The sequence below is a fragment of the Batrachochytrium dendrobatidis genome (genome assembly GCF_000203795.2).
Source record: "Batrachochytrium dendrobatidis JAM81 unplaced genomic scaffold BATDEscaffold_8, whole genome shotgun sequence".
Taxonomy (NCBI): Eukaryota; Fungi; Chytridiomycota; class Chytridiomycetes; order Rhizophydiales; genus Batrachochytrium; species Batrachochytrium dendrobatidis.
The window spans coordinates 857121-884522 of NW_006281106.1; the positions used below are offsets into that span (position 1 = coordinate 857121).

The 27402-nt window shown below is 37.6% G+C and overlaps 11 protein-coding genes across 11 annotated transcripts; 5 read left to right on the forward strand and 6 right to left on the reverse strand.

Moving 5' to 3' along the window:
- Positions 1-97: 97 nt before the first annotated feature.
- On the forward strand, positions 98-3149 carry BATDEDRAFT_89615 (uncharacterized protein; the record flags this gene model as incomplete). The annotated part of the gene is made up of 13 exons (XM_006680025.1): positions 98-163; positions 256-295; positions 419-612; positions 730-889; positions 960-1084; positions 1198-1307; positions 1446-1620; positions 1743-2134; positions 2248-2346; positions 2439-2652; positions 2751-2870; positions 2966-3047; positions 3124-3149. The coding sequence occupies 13 exons, from the start codon at positions 98-100 to the stop codon at positions 3147-3149; spliced, it is 1803 nt and encodes a 600-aa protein (XP_006680088.1).
- Positions 3150-3238: 89 nt separating this feature from the next.
- Positions 3239-6258, reverse strand: BATDEDRAFT_35443 (uncharacterized protein; the record flags this gene model as incomplete). The annotated part of the gene is made up of 9 exons (XM_006679939.1): positions 3239-3582; positions 3656-3740; positions 3829-3891; positions 3966-4787; positions 4885-5068; positions 5140-5216; positions 5280-5387; positions 5437-5664; positions 5818-6258. The coding sequence occupies 9 exons, from the start codon at positions 6256-6258 to the stop codon at positions 3506-3508; spliced, it is 2085 nt and encodes a 694-aa protein (XP_006680002.1). The 3' UTR covers positions 3239-3505.
- Positions 6259-6962: 704 nt separating this feature from the next.
- Positions 6963-8385, forward strand: BATDEDRAFT_89927 (uncharacterized protein; the record flags this gene model as incomplete). The annotated part of the gene is made up of 4 exons (XM_006680026.1): positions 6963-7147; positions 7327-7672; positions 7747-8163; positions 8287-8385. 4 exons carry the CDS (start codon positions 6963-6965, stop codon positions 8383-8385), a joined length of 1047 nt encoding a protein of 348 aa, XP_006680089.1.
- A 116-nt stretch (positions 8386-8501) lies between these two features.
- On the reverse strand, positions 8502-11082 carry BATDEDRAFT_12267 (methionine--tRNA ligase MES1; the record flags this gene model as incomplete). The annotated part of the gene is made up of 8 exons (XM_006679723.1): positions 8502-9466; positions 9554-9735; positions 9817-9973; positions 10073-10253; positions 10350-10401; positions 10479-10568; positions 10683-10886; positions 10970-11082. Coding segments are annotated over 8 exons (1944 nt in total), but the record flags the coding sequence as incomplete, so codon positions are not given.
- Positions 11083-12293: 1211 nt separating this feature from the next.
- Positions 12294-13247, reverse strand: BATDEDRAFT_35444 (uncharacterized protein; the record flags this gene model as incomplete). The annotated part of the gene is made up of 4 exons (XM_006679940.1): positions 12294-12431; positions 12520-12645; positions 12712-12882; positions 12976-13247. The coding sequence occupies 4 exons, from the start codon at positions 13245-13247 to the stop codon at positions 12326-12328; spliced, it is 675 nt and encodes a 224-aa protein (XP_006680003.1). The 3' UTR covers positions 12294-12325.
- Positions 13248-13646: 399 nt separating this feature from the next.
- BATDEDRAFT_89618 (chaperone EMC4) lies at positions 13647-14942 on the reverse strand (the record flags this gene model as incomplete). The annotated part of the gene is made up of 6 exons (XM_006680132.1): positions 13647-13743; positions 13837-14048; positions 14130-14283; positions 14372-14434; positions 14722-14782; positions 14905-14942. The coding sequence occupies 6 exons, from the start codon at positions 14940-14942 to the stop codon at positions 13711-13713; spliced, it is 561 nt and encodes a 186-aa protein (XP_006680195.1). The 3' UTR covers positions 13647-13710.
- A 481-nt stretch (positions 14943-15423) lies between these two features.
- Positions 15424-16156, forward strand: BATDEDRAFT_89928 (uncharacterized protein; the record flags this gene model as incomplete). Its single annotated transcript, XM_006680027.1, has 4 exons — positions 15424-15448; positions 15743-15930; positions 16004-16087; positions 16133-16156. 4 exons carry the CDS (start codon positions 15424-15426, stop codon positions 16154-16156), a joined length of 321 nt encoding a protein of 106 aa, XP_006680090.1.
- A 286-nt stretch (positions 16157-16442) lies between these two features.
- BATDEDRAFT_89929 (uncharacterized protein) lies at positions 16443-19746 on the forward strand (the record flags this gene model as incomplete). The annotated part of the gene is made up of 14 exons (XM_006680028.1): positions 16443-16489; positions 16550-16655; positions 16717-16803; positions 16900-17026; positions 17107-17435; positions 17555-17716; positions 17855-18043; positions 18145-18270; positions 18411-18593; positions 18657-18851; positions 18918-19040; positions 19128-19170; positions 19242-19348; positions 19429-19746. The coding sequence occupies 14 exons, from the start codon at positions 16443-16445 to the stop codon at positions 19744-19746; spliced, it is 2142 nt and encodes a 713-aa protein (XP_006680091.1).
- A 37-nt stretch (positions 19747-19783) lies between these two features.
- BATDEDRAFT_89619 (uncharacterized protein) lies at positions 19784-21350 on the reverse strand. The gene is made up of 3 exons (XM_006680133.1): positions 21089-21350; positions 20871-21025; positions 19784-20757 (listed from the first exon to the last, which is right to left on the reverse strand). Exons 1-3 carry the CDS (start codon positions 21291-21293, stop codon positions 19795-19797), a joined length of 1323 nt encoding a protein of 440 aa, XP_006680196.1. The 5' UTR covers positions 21294-21350; the 3' UTR covers positions 19784-19794.
- A 556-nt stretch (positions 21351-21906) lies between these two features.
- On the forward strand, positions 21907-24255 carry BATDEDRAFT_35445 (uncharacterized protein; the record flags this gene model as incomplete). The annotated part of the gene is made up of 9 exons (XM_006679941.1): positions 21907-21957; positions 22147-22324; positions 22394-22458; positions 22555-22619; positions 22731-22791; positions 22890-23017; positions 23115-23557; positions 23647-23820; positions 23921-24255. The coding sequence occupies 9 exons, from the start codon at positions 21907-21909 to the stop codon at positions 24157-24159; spliced, it is 1404 nt and encodes a 467-aa protein (XP_006680004.1). The 3' UTR covers positions 24160-24255.
- Positions 24256-24313: 58 nt separating this feature from the next.
- BATDEDRAFT_12390 (chromatin-binding transcription regulator ADA2) lies at positions 24314-26563 on the reverse strand (the record flags this gene model as incomplete). Its single annotated transcript, XM_006679740.1, has 8 exons — positions 24314-24697; positions 25019-25125; positions 25228-25332; positions 25411-25524; positions 25603-25744; positions 25836-25864; positions 26088-26322; positions 26411-26563. Coding segments are annotated over 8 exons (1269 nt in total), but the record flags the coding sequence as incomplete, so codon positions are not given.
- Between the last annotated feature and the right edge of the window lie 839 nt (positions 26564-27402).

The window sequence follows — 27402 nt, forward strand, 5'->3', positions numbered from 1 at the left end:
CAAGAGTCGTCACACTCGTGATTCCAACAAATTAGCTCACAAAAACTTGATTCAAACGCTTTAACCAGTATTATAAACACCCTTGGATTCTGTAGACATGTCATCCGCTGTAGCAGCCGCAATGACGGCAGCCAGTGTAGCGTTTGGACATGAGAAAGAAATGGTGAGTGTCTCGAAACAATACTCTTCTTTAATGAGATTCCTTGGCATGGTACTGCAAGCGTGTTATTAAAATCAACCCAACATGTTATATAGAAAAGAAACAAGGAAAGAAGGATCTTGCCAAAAAATACTGGTATGTACAATGCAGGGTTTACACTCGAATCAATACTAGACTGCTAAACAACTGTATTACGTTTGATTACAACACGACCTGATAATTATAAATGCAAAAACGGTTTCAAATACATCACTTTAGCATCTCCACGTAGCAAGATACTTAAGCTACCAGATATCAGTAAACCACATGTTTCTCTAGTGACACCCAGTGTTACTGGTGCCAAAAATGAGACAAGCGGTAAACATGGAAAAATAGAGCGGAATCCATTTCATATGCCATCTGACGTAGAGGTTTTCGCAATGCGAGAAGAAGATCGCCGTGTCAAATTGGAGGTAAAATTAGTAGAATCTATATGTATTAAACATATGACTGCTTGCCAAAGTTGATTATGACTAAAAACCAATCAAATTGATTGTGGACATTATTATAATTCCTAAAAAATGTGGCAGATCAAAGAAGCAATGAAAAATCTCAGCATCTACGAAAAGAATACTGTAAAGCGCAAAAATTTCAAAAACCTGCTAGCCGAAGATACAGATGATGTAGATTTTTACAATGTCCTTCGAAAGCGGGATGCAGATAAATTTCTAGTCAATCGACAAACTCGAGGTGGATTCCATAGTTATGATGAACAATTGAAATAACGTGTATAAGTTGGCACTGATTCATTATTGTATAGCTGATAGACACTTTGGAAAGGAGAATCTGCATGATTTTATTGCAAAGAAACGAGAAATGTTTCTTGTTCAATATGCACTGGGTGTAAAGCGAGAAGAAATGCGTAAACTAGAGGAAATTGCACAGGTACTCATTGTGTTTGCATTTAGAGTGCTATGTTCATTTGCATATTCATTGAATGTTCATCATAGTGGTATGGGTTTGAATTGATGTTTGACTTTAACTGAAATGATGGATAGGCAGAAGAACAAAAGCTTTTGGACGATGAAAAGGCACTCGAAGAAGACGCTGCTAAATTTGATGCATTCTTGAAGGAGAACGACAAGAACTCTGTTGAAGCAATCAAAAAGTACGGTTTAGTATAAGCCCAACACTGCATATCTAATGATCACGCATGATTGAGTTTATACTGGCCATGCTTACTATTTACTGCCACTGAGTCATTACATCACCGATAGTCGTACTAATGACAATCTGATGCTTTTAGGGCAGAATTGGAAACAAAAGCCAAAATTGAAAAAATCCAAGAAATCAAGAAACTCAACGTTCAAATTATGAGCATTCGAAGCGATATGTCTAAAAATGAGGATCAACTTAAAGATTTACAGAGATATCGACAGTTTCTTGAAAAACTTACCCCCAAGGAGTTTTTTGTCGCTCAGGTATTTATTATTATTGCATATCGGCTGCTTTGTCAAATGATCCTCACATTGAGACTAGATCTCAAAAACTGATCCACACAAGTATTTTTGGAAGCTTAACAGTCAATGTACAATATACCAAGAATAATAAAATAGATCAATCTACCATACTGGAAAAGTCTGCACAAAAGACTTTATTGGATAAATCTCAGAGTGACTCCAATTACATATCATCTAGAGATAATCCGCTTGCCCAATCAAAAACCGGAAACTTGGGACCAAATCACACTACGCCATGTCCTTTGACAACACCCGCGACAGACCAAAACAACACCGTTTCATCAGACGAATTGGCCGACGAAGAGTTTTGGGAAAACGATCAAGAGCCGGCAATGTTTTTCAAAACTCCTGAGCAGCTACTTGATATATTTTCTGAACTCGAGGAAAATAATTTGGCATTGATTCAGAATTGTCAAGAAACAGAAGAAACATTAGAAGAGCTCAAAACCAAGATTGCCGATACGTCTTTTAAAATGTAGGCAGTGTGCTTGTCAAATCTGATTTGGTAGACATTATGCTATTGTGCTCACATGTAGTTGTTTGCCATCTGATACAATTGAATGGTTACATATGCATGTCAAATAATAGGGAAAACGAAACGGCGAGCTTAAACCAACAGATTGATTTTTTAAACGCAGCAATCTCCAAAGAAGAAGAAAAAGCACATATGCTTGAGGAACGATCCAGGTGATCTGAATTGTTTAATAATTAGCTATTCAATATCAGTATACAAAAATATTAATACAGATCGTGTCAATATCATGGATAACATCGCATAGGCAATTCACCACTGGGGTCGTTGGTGCAGAGCCACAAGAAAAACTGCTTGAGGACTTGAATCACAAAGTCAAGGAAGTATACCGCAGGTGTTTTGGAGATAATGATGGAAATTTGAGCACATTACAGATGCTTACTAGTATCGAAAATCGTCTCGAGCAGCTTTTTGAATTTATTGAACTGATGCCCCCAGAAAAGGTTGAGCAGGCAGAAAAGGTTAGTTTGAATGCATGCAAAAAACTGACTACTATGGTTGGGATTCATACTAATGGTTTGGTTTCATGTATATTTTGTGGTTGATTTTTGGTTTGCAGGTTAAAGACAAGGAGAGACGTCAACGATTACGTGAAGAAAAGATGGAAGCTCAAAGAGTATTGCAAGAAGAACGTGTCCAGCGTGCACTTGAAAGAGCTCGTGCACCAGTTAAAAAAAAGGTATAGCTTTAAAATTGTTGTTTGAGACTATAGTCTATGTGCTGGTAATTCAAACATCAATTTGAATGCATTCGTGTCATGAATATATACAATAGACTGGCAAACCAGTGGTATTTCGATCAGCACCTCCGCAAAAAAAGAAGAAAAAGGAAGAAGATACAAAGAAAAAAGAAGAAGGTAATCTAAATCTTGTGTATATCAACGCCATTGCTTGATTAAATAGTTCAGCAACTGATTGTTTGAACATTTTTAGACGATCTCGAGTATTTTTGGAATTGAAATAGTTGAACAATACAATGCAGTAGCGAGTGGTTTACAGCCAGTTTATTCCAAAGCAAAACAAGCAGTCACTGTAAAAGTTTTATTTTACGTGAATACGATTGTAAACAATTCATTTTCAAATTTAAAATAAGTTATCACCAGAATTGAGGTTAAACTGGTGATGATAGATAGAGATAGGCATATAGTGGTTGGAAAAAATATTTTTGGAATTGAACAAGGTATTCAAAAGAGACTTGGAATAATTAATTTTCAAAAAGCATTAAAAAGGGAGCACATTGGGAAAAAACAATTGCAAAAAGCAAGCAGATGGAATATAAAAAGATTCAAAAATAGAGTTACAGTCATGATCGAGGTCAAGTATTTCCAATAGTCGGTTGAAAACTCCATCCACCACCAGGCTCATGAATAATAACCGCGTCTGATTCAAGACCTACAGTAAAAAAGTAAATGCGTTGCATTGATTAATGAATAGTTGTACGTCTAAAAAGTGTATATTCACATACCTCTAGAACATGGATCGCACAGAGTTTTACTGCTGCGAGAAAGACATTGTGAGCAAATATCACGATGACACTTGGTGCAAAGTTGCTAAAATATTTGAATTGAAAATAAAATCTGTCAGTTATGGAGTATAACTACAAGGCATGCCATATTCAATACATATAGTAAATAGTACCATTGGACGTAAATACGTATATATCCCACAACAGAGCGAGCAACCGTTAGGCAGATCGGGGTGCTAATAATATATGTCGAATAGAACTAGTTAGACCATATCAAGTAAGCTATCCAGATCAATACAACCAAAGTTACCAATGCACCCCACAGAGTGGCAGTGGAAGCAGCCATTGATGATGACAAAAGTGATCCCTTGATACTAAGTATAGATGATTCCGAACTATCGCTAACTGTACTCGGAGCAAAATCAACTGCTTTGGATCGACGTGGAAGCGTAGTCCTTTTCATTGCACTAGGCGCAGAAGCAGGAAGCTCGGTTCTTTCATCATCGATCGATAGCGGATGAGGAATCTGAACACGAAACTTTTGATCGCGTACTATATCCTTGAAGCACATATCACAACATCGCTCCAGTCGTTCACCATGACCATGGGGAATATAAAATGATTTGGTCGAACATGAGCCGCAAACAATGTTTCCACATGCTCTACAGTGGTGTTTACGATGAAACAAAGTGAATTCTTGTTTGCATATATGGCACTTGTCGGTTCTGTTATCGGGGACCCAAACTGGAGCAACATAGTCGCATTGATGTGTTTGTGCAGATTTTGCCGTTTTAAATGACTGAAGCGATGCACACCATTCTGCAGTTGTGCTTGTTAAAATTTCGATCCATTTGCTTTTTTGCTCAAAAGTCTCGGCATATACTGCAAAGGATTTTTCACTGGCCACTATTTGAAAAGCATTTTTGATTGTTTCCGTATCTGGAACATGCTCTACTCGAAATTGATCAAGTGGAAGCTTGCGATGAAATAGAAATTGATCCTCTAGCAAACCAGGACTGGCATATATAAGCACATCCGAAAACAGAATAAGCTCTCGTGCTTGATGGCTTTTGCGTGAAATTTTCGTGACAGCACCTCGATAAATAAACCGACGACCTGGGGCCAGCAAAGACTGATGGAATGTAAATGACAGGTAGGGTTAAAACGTTACAAATGCATTAGCATAGCGTTCTAGTGCATATACTGCGGTCATTTCAAGTCTGCATTACCTCATTTAAACCAGCTAGTCCCTTTTGAATGTCGATCATTTGCAGCACATTCTCATGCATACGTATATCTTCATTTACAAACGTAGCAACTTGCGACACAAGCTTAAGTGCTCTAACCACACCAATATGGTCGGGGTGTTGCGTAGGCGTGCGTTTGAGTAGATCTTCAAGAAGTAGTTTGTATCTGAATGTAAACATTGGTAGTGCGTAAGAGTCAGATCTATGCCATTACGGTAATTGGCAAACACAACTCACCTTGGAATGCGCTGTACCGGCTCAATTAGGAATGTTTGAAAAATTCTTCCTTTGCATTCAGGTTTCATTCCTTGCTCCTATTTATAAACTCTGTGAGCAATAGTGAGATACGAATCGTATTGGGAAAAAACGAGTGGTACCTTGATAAATGTTGCAAAGGTAGTGTTTTTTTGAGAAATATCCGAGACAAGTGCGATCGCATGGTTGAAATTCTTCACGTAGAGAGAGTACATTTTAAGATAAGGTGTCTAGTGTCGAAAACATTGCAGCAATGTGTCAGTTGTAAGCACATCCAACAAGATAGATTAGTTTCAAAGCTTCACTTGCCAACATCAAAAAAATATCGCCGATGCATGTTGTATCGGGATCAAATGGTTTAGATTTGATACGCTCCTTGAGCTGTTTTTTTAGCTCACAGTTCACACCGAATATATCTTTCAGATTGGAGAAAACCTCGGTGATGAACTTTTTTGCAATAATCTCGTTTGGTGTTCCACATGCTTCAAGCAAAGGAGCATAGTAAATCTAGAGCGGTTGAATGGGCAGTGAAGCGAAAAGGGTTAGCTATGTGATTTAGCTTTCAAAGTATCTCGAAATTAAGGGAGGATATAATTGTACAGCACAGAATTACGCAGCGACAATTTCATGATGCAAGATTTGAAAGTAGCTTTTACATACATCATTCAGTATTGTCAGACAGTCGACATATCGGAGTTCGGTTTCCAAAATTTCTTCAGCAACTTTTTGACGTTTAGAGATGGGAGTAATTGGCAAGTCGGTGTTATTGCAGACATGTGGAGTGGGAAGCTGAGGTGTAACTTGTTTTAATAACGCTTCATGTGATTCATAAACCAACTCCGACGATGAAGTTGAAAAAGTTGAATTTCGTGCTGTGGATGAATGGCTAGTAACGGACAATCGGGATGGACGGTGAGAGTTCAAACCGACGCAAGAAGAGGAAGGAGGTTCATACTTGTCACTTAGTTCGTCCTGTTCCTGTTCCTGTTCTTGTGAATGGGAGTGAGTTCGTGGATACTTTGGCTGTATAGGCTTACTATCCTCGAATGCAATGTGGCTTTGGACAGATTTGATTGCAGATGTGATGACAGACGAAGTCATTCGAATCAAAAACAGACCGACAGTAAATGCACAAAGTGGTCAGACAATATTAAAATATGCTAAAAAGTAGTTGTTGAATAAAGTTGAAATAATCGAATAGACTTTAATACGATAGCCGGTATTTTCGGCCTATAATGGAGATGATCAATTGCACAGCGCTTAAAATTCGAGTCAAGTTGTGCGATTTCAGGAAGGTGCAGAAATAACAGCAAGAAACTGTAATTATTGAAGAATTTCACAGCAATTGACTCGTTGAATTTGCATTCACGTAAATGGATTACTTTTGTTTTAAAGCGGAATGTTGGTTTTCTATTACAAATTCACTTGAAATTCACAATTCTTGTTTGGAATTACTCGATGAATAAATTCATTATTAAAACAGTTGTTGAAAGGGTTTGATTTAAAATGGAATTGTATGCTTTGATACTATTGTTGAACAATTGTTCATGAATGAATTTGCAGTTTTGAAGAGTTCAAGACAATGCAGTTTTGCTCAGATTGAATCTAAATCAGAAAATAATCATTTTTGATCATTTTCTAAATATCAAAAACACTCTTGTCATGGTTTGGTATCAGTCATTCATCTACACTCGAGTTGGTTATTACAAGATAATCACACGTGATGCTTGAATATTAATTTATTTTGATGAGCAGCAATCCAACACTTGCGTCAATATCTGATATTAATCTAGTATCGGAATAGTATGGATTCATTGAAAAACATAGCAGAACAACTGCAACTCCAGATTTCTGATGGTACAATTTCAAAGGCTGAAGAACTCAAGCGACGAGCAGAAGCTCGTGGTCCCGTTGCGCTTCTAGGCAGTATCTACTACAATGCAGATCCACGACTCTTGGGAACTCTGTGTCTTCATATTGCATGCGAGCGGTAAGTACTTGAACTTTACTGCTCTTTATGCTGTTTTTTATCCATTTATTTTATGACAAGATGCACTAGACTACTTTGATACTGCAATCTTGTATTTCGGACATGTTGATTTCATTTCATTTCACTCAGCAATCAAGCCTAGCTAGCTGCTAATCAACTTGTAAACCATTCAATATCAGATCTTTAGAAAACTTTGTTGATGTTATAACAGTAGCAAAATACCTTAGAATCAAAATCCCTCAATACAGACAGTTGAATCGACAGCTATCGGAAAAACTCGCACCCACTGTTTTTATTTCCGGACCATTCTCCATCAAGAATTCACCATCTTCGCGAACTGCAAAACTAAAGAAAATGATGGTTCAGTTTGGATGCACACAGATTCATTCACAGGTCGAATTGCTTCATCATGGGTTCAAAACAAAATACAGTGCAAGCCTGGGAAGTGGTCTACGATCCACAGTTGATTGGTATTCAGATGACATCGCCAATGCTGTTTTTTTCTCTGCGTGCTCTGCAGCAAAGGTAATCTTGTTTTTGATGGTTTGCTATTGTAAATCTGATCCTTGCCAACCATTCATGCTTTATTTCATTGGCAGATTAGTATCCCGAAAATTAAACGAGATAGTGAAGGAGCATCGACAAAATTGGCCGTCAAGTACATTGAATTCATTAAATCTAATTGTGGTCCAGAGCTTGATGCCATTAGAGCTCATGTGTCTAAAATTGGGTCTGCAGGTCAGACGCCATCTAAACCTGCACTTGAAAAATCAGTTACTTTCAAAAAGAATGGATTGGCGAATCATTCTAATTCAATGGATATAGATCAAGAATTGCCTATCCCACCCAGTGCACCCACGAGTGATGAGAATCATGGTATTCAGACACCTACACGACACGGACTCAAACGATCACCACTCAAAATACTCAATCAAGTCACAAAAAAGACTCTTCCTGTTGCTAGCAAAACAGCAGCACCACAACGGCCGCGTCGTCATACTGGAATAAATAATCTGGTAAGCACAAGTACCACTTGGTCATATTCCTCAACTGCAGTTGGTATCTTTACACCAACTTTGTGATTTCATGCATGCCTTTTCACACGGCAATTTAATAATCAACATAAAATAATTTTATAGGTGCAATTTGAACATATCAAAACAACTCGCAAATACAAGCAGTACATGGCTTGGAGAGCCAGTCTTTTGGAAAAATTAGTGAAGAGTCATGATAAATGAATACAACTTTAATAGCCTTTCATTGTTTGCATTCTATTCATCAAACATTACCAAACTCAAACACATTCTAGCCGAATCAACTTGCACGTGTGCATGTGATTTTGCTACAATACGGTTTAGGCAGTAGTCAAGGCAGCAAGCTGTGCTTTGAGAGCTAATAGTGCATCTACGGCTTCTTTGACAACATTTGGATCAGCTTTGGCAGTTTTGAGATCGCGAACAATACCACCTTGCTCAGCAATCCGAGTCTCGACAGCAATCATTTCAGGAGTCTTGACAACATTACTGGCAGGCACTGCAGCCTTGGCGCTCTTGCTCTTCTTGCTCTTGCTACCCCCAGTTGCTGTTCCAGAATCAGTTCCCGTCTTTGCAGCTGGATCTTGCTTTCCAGAATACTTTTGGCGAAGCTTCTCTTCAAGAGATTCATCCAACCTTTTGAATAAATACTCTGCAGCACCAATTTTATGGCCAGCAGTGATATCTTCTGCATTCCATGTGTCAGTGATGCGGCGCATGGGAAGATTGAGCTGACGAAGAATACCCTCGGATGTGGACGGCATGTAGGGATACACGACAGCTGAAATCAAGTATGCCAAGTTGGCTGCAACGGCAACAACATTGTCACAGCGCTCACGCGAGTTTGCAAAAAGACTATTGTCAATACGATTCTCCTGAAGATAGAGATTACCGCGAGCAGAAATGTCCATAAAAAGTCGAAGACCAGTACGGATCTTGACGTCATTCAAAGCTTCAATAAACTGATGAAGCAAGGTATTGACGCTAGAAATAAGCTTGGTTTCAGGCTCACCAGTCGTCTTGTAAGCTGGAATGACACCATCATACTTGGCATTAATAAATTTGACGAGTCGGTTCACAAAGTTGCCCAAGTTTGCAAGAAGCTCAGTGTTGTTGGCCGCAATAAATGAGTTCCACGAAAAATATGAATCGCCACTCTCTGGACGAATCGAAAGTAGATAATAGCGCCATACTTCCACTGGGATACCGGAATCAACCACATTGTTTCCAAACACACCAACTCCACGAGATTTCGAAAATTTGCCAGATTCATACTGAAGATACTCTACATTTATGGATATAGCAGACAACACACAGATTTAGTGAAAATAGCAGATAAAATTTGAACATCAGATAAGAAAAAACTGCATACCAGTAGTGCTGAGATGGTGAAGAAGAGTCCAGTTTTCATTAGTACCAAGAAGTGTAGAAGGAAAGATGACAGTATGAAAAGGCACATTGTCTTTTCCCATGAACTGGTAGAGTTTGACATCTTTGGGATTCTTCCACCACAGTTCCCAATCCTTGGTGTAGTTGGCAGTGATGGAAAAGTATCTAAACCATTTGAAACGTATATTGCATCAGTGCACTGGAGTGATAAAATATAGACTCATGCATAGAATAATTTAGATTTACCCAATAGGAGCATCAAACCACACATAAAACACTTTGTTTTCATATCCTTCTTTTGGAACTGGAGTACCCCATTTGAGATCTCGAGTAATGCAGCGTGGTTTAAGACCCTCTTTGAGCCAACTGTTGGTAATTGTTTGACTATTTGCAGACCAGCAACCTGTATACGCAAATTAAAAATTATTATTTTCCCGTTCAGTGTTGCGCAATAGCAACTATCTTATAACAGATCAGCTCCAAAAGTAGAATTTGCATATACCTTCACTGCTAGCCTTTTTGAACCACTCAGTAAGCTTTTCTTGTTGGCCGGTAAGATTCAGGAAAAGATGTTTTGAATCGCGAGCAACTGGAGCTGCGTTATCAAGCTTGCATCGAGGGTTCTTGAGCTCAATAGCATTGAGAAGTTTGCCACAGCTATCACATTGATCACCACGAGCATCCTGGAGTCAAAATTAATGATTCATCAAGTCTTCAATTAGCACAAGTTGAAGTCAAAAGACATCAAGTATCTGCGTGATAAATATATTCAATCTCACTTCGTATCCACAAAGCGGACAAGTACCCTCGACAAATCGATCGGCTAAAAACCTGAGTTTACAAATCAGGTGAGTACATGCTTGTTCATGTGTATTCCAATATCACAAAGGTTATTTAAATGAACATACGACTCATGCTGGTTACAGTAAAGCTGAGTGACAGTGTCTTCCATAACGTGCCCATTTTTCTCAAGTTTCAAGTAAATATCTTGGGTAATTCTGCCACGCAAAAAATGTGGTCCAATGCATTGAATTGATCACGGATTCAAAAATATGGAGTATATAAGTAAGTTTAGTTTAAAAACACTCTAGTATACCAATGAGTGTACATACATTGTTTGCTGTTCGGTTATTGTACGACCAAAATGGTCAAAATCGATTTGAAACCATTTATAGGTCTCATCGTGAAACTTGAAATATTTATCACACAGCTGTTTGCATGATAGTTTTTCTTCAATGGCCTTTGTTTCAGTTGCAGTACCATACTCGTCAGTTCCGCAAATGAACAAGACATTTTCACCACGAATTCGTGAGTATCTATAGCAAACATAGAGTCAGCTAGTGCATCTTGGCTTAGATAATACCAAAATATTAGTTTCCCGAGTAGTATATTTACCAACCTGGCATACACATCAGCACTCAAGACCGAGCCAATTAAATTGCCCAAATGAGGAATGTTGTTTACATATGGCAAAGCACTCGTAATCAGCACATTGCGCTCATTTTTCTTGGGAGATCTACAAATAATTAAAAACAACTTGATGGTAAGTAACGTTTATAAAATCGCTGATATGGTTTGTACACTTACATTTTACGAGAATGATGATCTAAAGCAATAACTACATCCGCATTGACTTTTGGTGCAGGAAGATTGGAGTTGGACAAAGCTTCCTTGGTATTTTTACCATCTACTCCAAGTATGGTGGCATTCTAAAAAATAGATGAGTAAATGACACAATGTGTAGGATATCAATCTACTCAAAAATTGATACCTTCCATGCGGAGATTGCAGACTTATACTGGGGACAATCTTGCATAGTACTGAACCATTTGTTCAGATCAGAGTATTTTGTGACAAATTCTTCAAGCGCAACTAATTTGGACCACATTGGGAATAAAGTTCCAAAAAAGACGACAGATGCAGCACTGTTTTCCTACGAGTATGATTTTAAAACCAATAATCAACACAATAAGATTAAGATATGATTTTACCTGAAAGTTTGCAAGATTGCTGAGATGGATATTGGCAGCAGCGAGTGCTGAATGAGCTGCTTTGGTTGTCAAATCAGAACAGGTGATAACAGCACCAAGAACATGCAAATCCCACTCGACAATGGAATCCAATGTTGCACTGGCAACATCATCTTCAGGCTTGAACTTTAGTAAAATGTGTCTTGAATAAAACAGTAGAATTAGCATTTCCAGAGTCCATCAAATGATGCATTCGCTTGACTTGGTAAAAGTATGGCATCAGACACAACAAGGTTGAACATACTGAACAGCAGTGTTTGGATTTCCCAAAACAAGACCAGACGGAGTCAATACAGACACCTTTGAATGAAATGGCAGAGCTGAATAACTCAAAATAATAGTTGTTAGCCAGCTGATTGAAGCAATCGCTTGAAATGGAGTGAATATCAATTGATAGATGCGATTACCAGGCGTAGAAGCAGTTACAACAGAATAAGGAAACCCAGCGATTTCAAGGGCTAAAATGAGTTTAAGAGCGGATGAAGAGCGAATGGCATCGGAGTGGTTTGAATCCACCAGCAGCTGGTATTGGCTGGTTGCAGTGATGATGCTCTTTGTAGCACTCATTATACGATAAGGAAAGAAGATTTATGTCGAGTTGACTTGTTGCCAATAGCAATCACATGGCGTGTTCAATCGAATTGGTCGACTCATTTGAGTTCATCTAAACTCGAATGTTACAAACTATTTATTGAATTATTCGACTGTAAGTCTGATCATCAATTTTATTGACATAACGATGTTCCTTGTCCAATAAAGTTACAAATATTGTCTATGATTGATGCTTGCCATGAATAGATTTCAATAAACGCTTTCAACTGATAATAACTCCTATGTAAGGATCATTCCCATGCAAGTTAGATTTGGCTTTTGTATAAAAATCAGTCAATGCACTGCAATTCTAAACAAATAGTCTTACAAGATATGATATGTAAGTGGCAAATTATTGTGCCAGCGAGCAGTTTGTGTTCCATTCGAAACAAATGTCAGGATCGACGGAAGTGTCATATTTCCAATATAGGTAAACACTCGTCCATTTTGAATTCTACAAATATAAATATCAATAATTATCCAATGCAGCAGATATCCAGCAGAGTGCATTGGTTCTTACAGTTTGAGAGTAGGCAGTGATTTGATTTCCAGAACTGTTGCTGCAACGGGATTCTGTCCTATTTCAACATTAGCAAACCGAAGTTGATGGTCATGCTCAAGTCCTGTATGAATAATATATGGCCACATTAGCTGTAATCTTGCTGAGAATGAGCATCTCCGCTTTTGATATCTATAGAATGTTTAATGAACAGAGTGTGGCGACAAGTAGCAACATTAGCAAGTTCAACACACTGGCCATAAAAAGTATTCTAATGCAACTTACAGCTGAACAACCCACGACCCATTGTAAAGCATAGTATAATTTTGATCTGTAATGATCTCTGGAGCAGACTTATGTACAGCCAGGTGGGTATATGTAAAGTTTGCGGATTCATCAAACTCGGATGATTGAAAGTAGGCCATCTCATTGTCATTGGAGACATTTTCCATTGTATTTTCCATAGTTGAATCAATATACTCTGCATTGGTGCATATGGAGTAACTGCCAAGCCCTGCTAGAGCAAATACAATCATCACTCCATTGATTGGCTTCATGGTTGAATTGTGGGCAAAATTCAACATTGAACTTGACGATAAACCAGTTCAAGTCACGGGATAAATTTGGCATTTCACTTGTATTCACATAAAATGAAATACTATTTTACAAAACACTAGTTGAATATTCGTTGTGTTTTCCTATTAGAAATCAACTTTAATTTCCAATTCAATAAATACAACGTGAATTATATAGTACAATCCATATATCCCCTTTTGATATATGGATTGTACGATCAACAAGTTTAAAACTAGATTCGTCCATTGCAATCCAAATATTGGGTTCGGCTGTTCTCAACTAATTATATCGGCTTATAATCTGCGGATCGTGTAAAATTATTTTTAATCCATACTCCTCATTTATATAGCAACTATAATTGTAGCATGACTAGTTTGTAGTTTCACATCGTGACTCAAGACTCAAGCTTTATTGTAGCTTACAATACGAAATCCAAACGACTATCTATATCCATCCGGCAATAGTCTTTTCAATCACCTGCAAATATATTAAATGGTTTAAAAAATAATGCATTAATCACCCCGACAAAAACATCAAGATTCATACAACGAATTAAACATAATGCAATACCTCTTTGTTTTCAAGGAAAGCAAGCCAGTCTGAAGTTGCTGTGGGAAGTAAACCCATTGCACCGCATTTCCAGACACCCAGCGCTAGATTCCCTGCTTGGATGAGAAAAAAGGCAGTCATTGGTAGCAATAGTGGGTTAAGCAAGAATGCCTTCCATGCAGCAAATCCGGTCAACTTGGCAGTAGATGTTACGGTCTGAAATCGCTCAAATGCTAAACATTTACACAAATTATTGAGATTTCGTTACCAAATCTACAGCTGCGTAGTTGTAAATCCTAATCAAATAAACTTACCTTGCGAAACACACATCATAGATTTAGCAGAGTTGAATAAAAGCATTACTGTGATGAGGATACTGAAGATCTGAATACTGTTTCCCGACATATATAGCATGAGTGCGTTCATTGGAATACTTTTTGCAGGCGCCAGAGCAGTATCCCATGCTTTCTGAATGCATCAATAAATCAAATAGATCGTGTATGAGTTGATCAGCGTTTTAATAAACATGTATTTTTCTGGCATGAATGAGGCTCACCTTGACTTTGAGATTCGCAATTGTCAATTCCATATTCTCATCATCGCTAGTACGATGCTTTTTCTATAAAAACATTGCAAGGTTTCAAGGTTAGTTTTTGGCTACCAAGTTTAAACCATAGAATTGCTTGATGTATGGCCTTTATGATAACGGTCAAGTTATTTGGCAATAACCATCAGTGCAACTATATATTTTATCATGTACTGATGTAATCTGAATCTGCCATTGTATTATCAAAAGGCTGGATTTAAATCGTCTTATTGGCACTCTTGTTTACCAATGTTAAAGTACTTGCTGCCAATACATGAAAGTATACCACTTGGATCATAACAGCACCTTGTAGTACTCACACTTAGACGAGCACTTTCGCTGGCAGGAACAAACCCAGGAGGATCGACAATATCTTGATTTCTAAAGTTGAAGATAGCAGAGTCAATATCATTTATAATCCATTACTTTCAACACATATCCAGATACATAGTTTGCTGCACTAGAAAAAAGTAATGATTTATACAAGAGTGAAGTGAGCATACATGGATGCACTGGCGCAGCTGTAATTCCACTTGGTCATTGTCGAATTATTGGGAAACTTGCTAAACCCAAACATTTGAATCGCTCCCATTTTGACAACCAGATTTTTACATCACGATATAAATAGGCTTGAACAGACCAAAATGGTTGCAACAAGGCAAAACAGAGAGAGTTTATACACCATGAGTAGACCATGTTATCAAATATTACGCTTATTCTTTTTGGGTTTCATCGTGCCTAGCTCTGCTGTTTTTGTTCCCAGCTATTCGACAACTATCGCACCCATCTCGAGCCAGATATGTTCACTTTCCGCTTCATCAATATTTGACCCTACTCAGTTACAATGCGTTTCTTGTCCTCAACAAACAGTATCTGGAATAAGCAGTTAGTCATTTGATGCGATTTTATTCAATATATATAAAGTTGAATGTTGATTTGTTATGCCAGATGCTTATCAGCTATTATCATTTTGTATTAGCATCGTGTAGCTGTTCTACAGGTGTTCGCCAGATAGGCGTTTCATGCGTGACGTGCACACTACCTCTGGTAAATATATAGTATTTTTTATTGCAATAGACTATTAATTAGTCTGAAATAAGCTAACTATTAAAAATCAACAAATACAGATTCCGTCAAATGATGGAACATTCTGTGTATCCTGTCCATCAACTGCGCCTGCTACTCAAATCACCTTGCTTAATTCAACATTTAGTGTCTGCAATTGTCCTGCAGGCCAGTACTTTTGTAAGAACATCTCGTTCCAGTAACTGATCAAACTGTATACCAGATTTTCAACAAAACTTTCACAATAGCCTTAACCATATGTGTATTAAATTTTAGCGGACAGAAATACCAATGGGAGCTCATTGGCAACAGGCGTTTGTACGGCGTGTCCAAGTGGATACTATCCATCACGCGATCTATCCTTTTGCATTGCATGTCCAGACACACTGAACATGGTTGCAACATTAAACTCTGGCTCCTATACATGCTCGTGTCTTACCGCTGGCGGGTATACATCTCCACCAGTAAGCGAACTAACATGGTTTCAGTACAAAAATGATGATGTGTCGGGTTGCTGACTATGCAATTGCTTTATAGCAAGGATCAATCTGCATGTTGGCAAGCACTGTATCAAATGTGATATCCACATTTGGAGCTGTGGATGCGTCAGTTTCATTCAAGGTAGTTGTTTAATATCACTAATTTTTATTGACTTTTGATTAACAGGTTATTTTGGTTTATAGGACATGATTGACATTAATGGGAATCCAACTCAAAACACGATACAATCCGACACAATTGCCAAAAATTATATTCAGGCTATTGGTAAATGTCAGGCAAGTAGTTGGCACTACTACTGTAACGGCAGTCAGCATGTCTTGTTTTTAACATACAACTTTCAAATCTTGCACATTTGCAACAACCTGGAAATCGTTTTTAGGTGGATGGAAGTCTACAGTATTGTCAAGTTTTAGCAAATCTGTGTGTACTTGCAATATATGACCAATCCAACAAACTTTGTGCAGCATATCTCACAATGGCCAAAAGTCGACAAAGCATTCTTTCTTCACCTTACGATGATCAGTGAGTATAAATATCTGTATAATTATTCTGCACATTATTTACTAATACACGGTAACATAGACCAATAGGTCTTCCATGGCTTTATTATGGAATTGTAAACCACGAGTCACCTCAAACTACACAGCAAAAAATTCCAAATGTAGTACTCGACTCTACCGGTCTATCTGTAGGTTTTATATCTTGCGGTAAATCTGAATGTTATCACTGGCTTACTGTATTGTTTTTAGGGATCATTGCGACTGCCATTTGTACTTGGTGTTTATCACCTAAACGGCAGTTTTTTGGGCTATCAAAACCTTACCACTCAGTTTCAGGTGACATAGAACCTAATTTTTGATGTATGAATTCAATTCAATTGATATTGAATGAATACATGACTCAATTTGAATCATTTGTGTGCATGGATTTAGCTATGCAGCACAGACTCATTGACGGCTTCAAATTGGGACAGAGTGGCAAGAGACTACACCAATACGTGTTTGCTTAATCTTTATAATTTGGTATCTCAAAACTACGATACATACTTTTATGAACTTTGTAAGTACAATTTATTTGAATGTCGAGTTTATCTTGCAGATATCTTATAACTTACTGTTTCTGTAAATCCCATCATTTAGTTTTAGCGCAGCCATTAGGCCAGCTTTATCCTGTTCCCATTCGAATTTCAAATTACAGAACTGTTTCTGGGTTGCAGATCAATCGAAATCCATCCATGATTGATTGGTCAAACAGCCAATTATTCAGACGATTTTTTTTGATTGATACAGCAAGTGGAATTGTGAATGGTGCAACTACTATTGTTCGATTTCCATCGTCAATTTCCATTACCATTTTTAAAGCATCTGATGTTGGAAAAATTACGTTACCTATTGTTGATATTACTTATACAGAGCGTGAGATATCAGCTATTTCTGAAACTGACAAGTCAATTTTTTCTACCACTCCCGTAAGTTATAGTTTAATATTTGATATTAAGATTCTAGTTCAAAATCTTTTACAAGGTGCTATTGTACATGTTTTAATAGCATTACTTTACCATGATTTAAATGAATGTATATACTATAGATTTCATTCTCAGTAGCATACGTTCAAGACTACTCTGTTATCAAGCAAGTTCTCATGTACACATTTGTCATTGCGATTGCAGTGGGATTGGTTTACGCGTTTTATACTACTCGTTTGTGGAGCTCTCGCAACTTAGGACCATACGATTCGATTGACATTCGTGTATGTTGTACATCAAACTCTTTTAATTGATTATGTGTTGTGACCAAGAACCTGTTTTGTCAAGGCAGTTGTCAAACTGTCAAGCTTTGTTTAAAATATGCATAATATTAACTCATTTCAATCCACTTTTTCATTTAGTTTATTTTCCGGCTATTGGTCAATGTCTGCGGGGCACTTGGACCAATTATGGGCTCATATCTATTTGTTGTAGTTGTGTGCTTCTTCATATTTTTCAAGATTCAGAGCGTTTTATTTATATACATCCCGTACAATCCATCTGATATGTCTCTTGTAACTATGGCGGTTGCAGGAATCACAGTAGCCGAGGTAATTTAAAAATGAGTCAACAGTTATACATTGTTTTTCTATACTCTAATACCGCAGCCTGGTGTTCTAACTTTTTGCTATAAAACGATTGTAATGAAAAGTTTGTTTACATTGCTAAACTGATGATTGTACAATGCACAACCCATGTGTTTTTCATTGACTGGGAGCGAAGCAAAGGTTATGTTGTTGGATCGGGGAATGATGAAACCACGGCCATGATTTCCCCGGTAAGTATTTGGAGAAGTATCTTTATGGCTAATCAATGGAATGCTCTTCAGGTAATTTAATTATGGACATGTATTCAAGTTTTAGTACATGCATTTGGTTGTCACCTAAATACAATTCCATGATGTGTATGTTCATTTAGATACATCAGCGTGTTCATGTGGGATTTACTCTTGTTGCGTTACTGGCTTTGCTTGAAGGACTTGGCTGGCGATATCTTGCAACATCTTATGCAGGGTTTTCAGATTTATCAATAGATACACCTAATCCTTTGCTTTTAGTTGCAGTGGACTCACTATTATGGATGCTCCTTATTATCGTACAAGTGTGTCATTTTAAATCCAATATATGTTTATACTGCATTCTAATTTTTGTTGACTGATGATAGGTTGTATTTCAAGCCATCTACAGCAGATTTCATCGAAACAAGCTTTTACAATACATTGACATTCTTTCATTATCGAATATCAGTTTGTTTGTGTTTGACTCTCAGTGTCATGGATATTATGTTCATGGCCGGTCAGTCCATTCATTTGCCGACACCAACATGGATGAGCTCAACAATTTTTTGCGTAAAGAAGAGGTAATCAATGTAGTGTTGGTAGATTGATTCAGCGTGGAATTGTATGTTCATTTCATGTCAATGTAGAACGATATGGTACCCCGTCGCGGATTACACGACACCAATCAACAGGCATTTGAGATTTTTGTTACAAGAACAATGCGCACGGCATTTGATAAAATCTTTGATCAAAGTATTGTTTTACAACAGGTATGAGTGCTGGTGATTAGCAATGTGAATTTTTTGGTCAACTTGAACATGCCAAGACTAATTATACATGTATGCTATTGTTTTTAGGAAGCACAGCGATTAAATAACATGGTCAATCGATTAACAATAAGTAGGATGATTCAACCTGAAAAATTGCATACTCATCCACAACGTGTACTAACGGATTCAAAATCAAATCAGACGATATTAAAGGGGGGAGTTTTAAGGATCCAATCAAACCTGCAGCAGAGCCTCAAATTAAAGAATATCATCAAGTCAACAGATTTCTTCGATCGTTTATTGATCAGGTAAATTCGAAATATCAATATATAGTTTGTTTTTCATGTTTTTGTTTATAACAATACAATACCATGTGTCTGTTATTTAGAATCTCAAAGAAATACCATATATTATTCGGAAAAAAACATACTTTGAGCAATTTTTTGCTGCACCAGATCCATCAGAGGGAAATGTGTTTTTTCCTAACGATTCGGGGTATTCACGCATCCTTTTATATGGAATGGAAATGCATCTGATGTTTGCCTATACATACCTATTTGCTTTTGTAGACACACTTACAAATTCACCTGCAAAGGCTGCCATTGTTGTGTGGGTTGTACACTTTATTATTTGTTCAATACGACGACATTTTGGAGAAATCAACATGTCCAAAAAGACATTATTGGACTGGAAGTTTTTGGTTTAGTACCAAATCTACAATCGTATGAAAAAACAGGGGCAATGCCAAGCTAATTCATTTATTGCTTTTGACTACGTTGTTTGCTGTTGAATTCGAAATTCCAAAAAATGAAGAGTATTTTTCATAAAGCAATTGCCAACATTGATGGATTCGTTTCAGGACAATTGAATCCTTGTTTGGTACGTATAAAGCAAAATATATCACCGCAAGATATATGGCCAGTACCAAAACAAACTGATAAAAGAAAAGCATAGTCAATGGGACTCCAATCAAAACAGTAATCCCACTGAAAATGATTGCAGCTTGAAGTTGCAAATACTTTAGGGAAGCCCATTTGGGATTATTAATCTTTGCGTGCTTGCTTGGTTTATGTCCAATGCACCTGCCACGCTCTTTTCTGTACAATCTCAGGGCAAATCTGCCAGCAGGCAAAGAGCGAAGCGTTTTAACTTTGACTTGTGTATGTGGCGATAACTGTTTTAGTGGAGGCATAGACATTCCTATTTTTCCACCATAGTCGTCATCGTCTCTAGGAAAAAGCACCAATGCAGCATGAGATGCAAATGAAATGTCTGCAGCAGTGATTTTAGAGCCTGTGAGAAATACATTTTGAAGCATTGTAGCCTTGGAAAGGGTTTGATCTGATTCAGATTTGGCTTGAACCTGCAGCATAGATTCGACTTGCTCAAAAACTTTATGAACACATCTCCATGCACGATCTAATGTGTCCTGGTTACCAAGCTTGAAATAAATCCACATCACATGCCTCATAATTGGCCATATCAATTGATTGACTGTACGCCAAGTATTCAAGTGGATCTGATCGCGTATATATGCTTCTGCCAGTTTAGTATTTGACAATACTTCAAACAGAAAGATAGTTCGTGTAGCAGCCGAAAAATTCGAGTCAAATTGCTCTTGAATTTCCAGCGTTTTAACTTGAGAATAAATCCGTAGTTTAGAACCAAATGATTTTGAGTAGAGATATACCATCATAGATGTAGGAGAATACATGGCCTGGTTGGTGTTGAATTCGTTAATCAAATGGCAATGAATGGTAGAATGGGCTAGAAAGTCGATATTATTGCAAAACACCCGACAATGGCTTATACTTTGGCAGTGTATCATACCTCTGTTTTGTCATTCAATAAAATTGGTAATGCCAGTTTTTCTAAAGCAGGACTTGACGCAGATATCCGCATTGTTTCCCAGATGTGTAGTCCCCATGGCAGATCTATTTCTTCATAATCTACCCCATATAGATCTAGTACCCATCGAATCATTTCTAATAAAAAATGTGCTTTTAGATTCAGATTTGGATATTATATTTAAATACCGAGTATATTACCACTAGTGGAATCCCAGGGTAGAGTATAAAGTGTATAGCGACCAGTCGTGTCAGATAAACGCAGAGAATCTCTTAGAGATGAAAGTGTCGACTCTGTAGAATTCAATATCCGTCGACTTCCATTGCCTTGATCAAAACTGCTGGTGTTATCTTCATCATCGGATATATAGAGCGAGTTCCATTTATCATAGTTGAAGCTTCCCATTGCAAACAGTACTTATTTTTTGGAAAGTGGTAGAAAAGCCTGTAAAACTAAACTCCGATTTACAGTCGTATTCATGTAAAATGAAACACAAAAGTCAGATAAACAATCATCAAATGATGCAGTTCAAATTACTAGACAGCATTGCGTCTTGTAACTCATTAACAGATGTGCAATCTTGCTTTCTTGAACTAGAGCGTATCCGAATTGTTACAAGTTTGACAACATTCAATCCAATGTGTGGATTGCAATGAGTGATGATCGTGAAATGTATGACTAACAAAAAGAGTGATGGATTGCATTACATGATGGTTGTATTATTGAACAAGTAGTCAATTCCTAGTAAGCACAACGAGTATTCAGACAATTTATTCTAAAACTCTGACTGATGCGAGTTTCATTTTACACGAATACAATCATCATTTCACCTTATTGGTTGACCAGTTTATGCTTTTTACTGACTTCACTTGAATCCATTTACAAAGTAATAAACTCGACTTTTGGCTGTTGTGAATCCCAGCGTCCAGTTTAGCATTCATGTTTTCGAGTGAATTTAGCCAGATTTTCAGTTGGACAAAATCGTCCTTGTTGTTGTTTGCATCGAGATATTGAAATTATGAACCATTTGCAAGTCATTAATGCTTGGGTGCTGGATGATAGAAAAACGGTAATCAATTCATCGCTTCAGCTAATGGAAAAGCAGTCGCTGGGTTTATCGCATGCTCAGATCCTCATTGCTAAACACTGTCATCAAGATGGTTTAAAACTAGACATTCACTCGGTGGATTTTACCACAAGTTTATAATTAGTCTGAGCCGGATTGTTGCTAATTTATGTTACGTTTAATATCTTATAGGCTTCTTACAAATGGTTAAGTCGTCAGCTCTCTGTCCATGTAAACGTTGCCAAACAGATGCTTTTTGAATTTGTCCAGACGAAATCGCCTGGAGATGTAAGCGTATTGTACTATGTGCAAGGCGAACACAAAGATGGAAGTCTATCTTGCATGGCTGTATCGGATGTCCAATTAAAAGGTAATGTATAGCATTCGGCTGGATTACGCAATCTCCAAGTACATGCTCAACTATTGTTTTTTGTTCTAGATGTTCAAGCAGAGTTTGTCCGTACAAGTGTTCATGTATTGAGTGTTCAACCTGGACCTGTACCTGTAAGTAAAAACATTATTTACAAGTATGGTGTGTCGTTTTTAATGTAACCGAGTGGAATTTGCTAGTCAAATGAACTCATACAGCCTTTTCTGTAGGACATTGATGCATTATCAAAGGCTGATTTGGCTCTAACGAAACAAGATTCGATCAACATCATAAAGTACGCCGTTTTTGATGATTGATTCTATATTGAATTTTTAATCAAGTCTGCATCTACAACTTACTAATACGCTGAATCGATTTGTTCCACTAACAATCGTTTATAAATCAGATTATGTGGTGCCATTCAAAACTCTGATATACATACTATTGAAATCAAAACAAACAAAAAGGTAATTAAATCCAATCTATTATATATGCACAAAAGTTGTTTAGTTCAAGACGCGAGCCTTGGAATGATTAAATTACATTCAATGGAACACATCAACAGACAAACGAGACTAAAAAAGCCTGTCCTGCGTCTTCGGCAACTACTTTGGTCAATACAAAGAGCCACAGTGCTAATTTAGAAACAGTCAAACCATTTGCAGCAAAGAAATCACTCGAGACTTCCAAGAGGTGAATTTGCAGTTGATAGAGCATTATCTACGATTGGAGTTTAAAAGCATTTGGTATTTCAAGAATTTGTCAATTCACAATGTTGTCTGTTGTTTAGTGCTGGAAAACAACCATCTTCTGCATCATCATTTTTTCTATCTCGTGGTAAACCAAAGGCCAGTTCTTGTTTAGACGATGGATCTGTCACAGCCATTTCATCAAAAAAAGCACCAATAGATACAAATGCATCATTGAAACTCGGTTCCCAAAAATCAACAGCAAAAACAGCTGCCAATACAACCAAATCGTCCAATTCTACAGTTTCACGCACACGTACTCAAAGTCCAGTTCGTACTCTCAACACAAAATCAATGCAGCAGTCACAACAGATTAGTAATATGTTTGACAATGATGACAGTTGCAGCCAGAAAAGTGATAATGATGAAATGCAGGATTGCAAGCAGTCGATGGTGAATGAGGATAACCCATTAGCATCAGCAATACCAAGTATTGAAGCGTCGGTTTGTAAGAATCTGACTGTTGCTATTTTGTCTGATTCTGGTAGGCGATGGAATGATTTTAGCAGTCAAGTGTAGTATCATTTTAGTTTTGATTCTTTGCATTGAGCTTAATATCTTTTGTCAACATAGATCATGACGAGTCATTGAACAATCAGATTTTAACGGATAGTATCGAAAAGAATAGTACATCCAACAAACATTCCAGTTTTAATCAAGTCGAGGCTGGCACAGAAAAGAAACGTCGTATTCGAAAAACCCGAAAAATTCGAACCACAAAGCGAGTTATGGTTGGCAAATACATGAGTAAGCTTTTTCAATTTATTTGAACAATGTTCAACTGATGAAAATTCAGATATTTTGGTACGATTCCAACTTTTTTTTATTCATGTTTGTTTTGATATAGAAACCGTAGATGTATCAGATGTTGAGTCTTATTCGGATGAGGAGATTGTGGTACCAAGACAATCCCTCACAGTTCTAGCCAAGTCAGAGAACCCCATAAAAGAATCCATGACTGATCATGCTGATGAAAAGGTTGAAACAGACAAGTTTGCTTCAACCAAATCAAAATTAAAGGGCAAAGCAGCATCTAGCATGACCAATCAAAAATCCTTACTATCCTTTTTTGGCAAGAAAACCTAACTGGATTATGATGCACAAGTTGAAGAGATTGTACCAAGACTTTGAAAACTGTACAAGAATTGAACTAAAAGCACTGACCACTAGGTTTATTCTTTTAATTACCAGTTGGATGTATTGGTTTGACTTTATACTTGATTATGGTGGGGGTACAAAATCACGACACATTGGTTATCCAACCCATTTCCAAAAAAAAGTCAAAGATCTTTGATGTCTTGTTGACATCAATCTTGACTAAGGATCGTACATGTCGACGCTTGATAAACCCATGCGCAAGATTTTCTTTGATGATAATGTCTTTAATAGCGAGATATGCACGGGGGAAAAGTCGGAGGGAGGAGCAAAGCTGGCATTCTTTTTCTGTGAGTAGTTCAACACCATCAGTGTTGGTAACGTCTAGTGGGTTTGCAGGTTTACGTCCTCCTAATGGTGCTGGGGTTAAAGATGTGGATGGCGTTCGGGTGGAATAGGATGGAGTGGTGGGTATGGTCGATGAAGATCCCGAGTTTCCTGCTGCAGAATTAAGATTGCGAAAGAAAGGCTGTGACGAGTGAGTGCCAGAGTTTGTATGAGCGTTTGGTGAAGTGGAAGTCAATGAGAGCGAAAAAATCTACATTTAAAGTGGCATATTAGTATAAACTCGAATCAAAAATAGCCAAATGTGTCCATCTACCTCATCTAATTTATGCCTCCGTGATGCTGATCGTTCAATAGTAAACCCAGTCAGACCTGCTGCCTTATTGGTTGTCTAGATTGAAATAAAGTAAAAGCACAGGTACTATATAGTCAGAAATGCAGTACTCGAACATTGCAGCAATGACCGACAGTATAGAAATAGAGTTTTCAATAATCAAAAACATACTCGTATCGCCCGTTCTTTTTCAAATTCTGCTGCATCTCGATGAGTAGTAATTCCCATTCGCCGATACTCTTGCAAATGTGCAATTCTCATACGCAGCCTTAGTTCAGCTGTATAGAAATGAAAAGTACAGACATGGCACATGAGCAAAACATGTTTACAATATCACAAGAAAATAGGGAAAAACTGTTTACAAGTATTAAATAGATTACCTAGTAATCCATCCATAAATACTTGAAAATCAGACTCTGTCATGAGTTTGGCAAAAACACGCATCTTGTGATAAAGCTCTTTTTCTTCTTTTGGGCGTCGTTTTTCTTGACTTTGAATCTAATCGATTGATTTAAATAAGTAAAAATGAAACAGTAGATGGATTCAAAGTAGCGTGTCTAAACTATAACGACTTGCCTTTTTAAAATCAATCAGATTCCTATCAAAAACAAACTTTTTCCTTTCCGCACGACGTGACAAGGCGGTATTGTATATATTAAGCATGGCACATTTTAGTGCTAAAATGGAATTTGGAATTATACAAGTCAGTATTCATAGCTTAGAATGTACAAATAGTAGAGTGGAAATGACTATACCAATTTCCTCTGGAGTATCATCCTCTGTAAATTCCAAGTCTTTGACCTGCTGCTCAGCATCATTGTCAAACTCATGCTCAAACTCTCGACGACCAGGCATAAATCCCGCAATTTCATGATTTGCCGGTGCACTTGATAGTGGCTGTTAAGAATTGATTGAGGATCAAACAAAAATGAGACGAGTTAGTAGATGAGCATGTTGATGCACCTCTGCAACTAGTGTTCAAACCTACCCTTGACGGAGGTGGAAGTTGTGCTTTGGCTGAAAATATATGATACACAGAAATTGAGTTAATTATACATGTCAAAGATCAATTACAGCAGTGGGAAAACAGATACTCACTGTAACCGGCTGGTCTGGCTCGTTGAAGTGTACTAAAATCGGATTTAAGATTTGGGTTCTAAAGTTTAAATTAGAAAATCATAGTATGTTGTGTAAGCATCCATAGTTGTCGAGTATATAATGCAGTGTTGAGAGGTTAAACTCGATGTTTTTAAAATTTCAAATCCATAAGAATAGTGACATACAGGGCTTGGGAACACATCGCTCTGTACATAGACACGATCGTAATGATCAGCACATTCAATTTTGTTTTTTGTGCCAATATGATCGCTAATCTGCTCCCAATTTCCAACGCCATGAAGTTCAAGACCTTCGACTAGTAAAAGCTCCTCGTCTGCACCCCATGAGCTTTCGAATATAGGAAAATCCAACATTTCCTGGTGAACAAATATGAAATGGCTGATTAGCGTGATGCTCGATAGTTACAACATAAACCAGTTTGAATCAACCCAAAGCAGCACACACCAGAACTCTGTAGTCGTGGTCGGACTTGTGATCTTTCAGTTCGGTCCCACAAGAAAAGCACTCTACACATAGATCAAAGTCGGGGCAGATGGCACACTTGATTCTAACGAGATATGTGATGTCTTTGTTGCATGCATCGCAGTGATATTTTTGGCCAAATTCATTTACAGTAGCTAAATCATCAGTGGGTTAGTCTTTGTGATGCATTGGTGACTTGTAATGTATGGACAGGGTTAAGGGTAGGAGACACACTGTTAGATCAGTTGGATGTAACCATATAGTCCCACTGACCAAAAGCAGCTCAACAACACTGCTGCCCAGACTGACAACCACACCAGCAATGGAGTACATGACACTAGCAATGCATGGCAATGGATGTCAGAAGCCATTCAATATTCAATGGTCTGGGACATGCGGTGTTTTTTATTGCTCCACGCGAAAAATGACCACAAAATATTGCCGAGTGGAATCAAGTCAGACAGCAACAAAGGCGGCAGCGAGTCTTACTCTGTACATCGTTTGCATCCTCGTTCTGTTGAAACTTGCGCTTTTTGACAGTAACTGTCATATGGGTTGTTCAGAGTTCTTGTAAAAAGGGGGTAATTATGGCAGACAGCCCTTGGTTATAACAGAATCCTCAGTGTTGAATGCCGATAAGTCGAACAAGTTGGAGTTTGATGTGCTCTCAAGTTCAACTTTTCGTTTGTTTTTCATTCTTTCGTTTTGTCGATTTTGCTGTTGCAAAGCCATCCCAGCCAGGTTGGTCTTGCATTCATCATCTATCTCTAGTCCATCTCTTTCTATTGGAAATACTTGGTATTGCAAGTCTTTTTATCTCATGATAAACTAGTCTATCAACTATTCATCATCACTGAGAATTAAGCATACAAGCTTATAGTATCTACTATTATTCCAAGCATACAGTCCAGGAATGCCAATGCTGACTAATATCAATATAATACTCTAGTCTCTGCGAATGAAAATAGTTGTAT

Coding starts and splice junctions, on each gene's coding strand:
- BATDEDRAFT_89619 (XM_006680133.1), bottom strand. CDS start 21,293: ATGGGAAGCTTCAACTATGATAAATGGAACTCGCTCTATATATCCGAT. Junction 21,026..21,088: donor ACCCTGGGATTCCACTAGTG/GTAATATACTCG, acceptor ATTTTTTATTAG/AAATGATTCGATGGGTACTA. Junction 20,758..20,870: donor TATTGAATGACAAAACAGAG/GTATGATACACT, acceptor AACACCAACCAG/GCCATGTATTCTCCTACATC.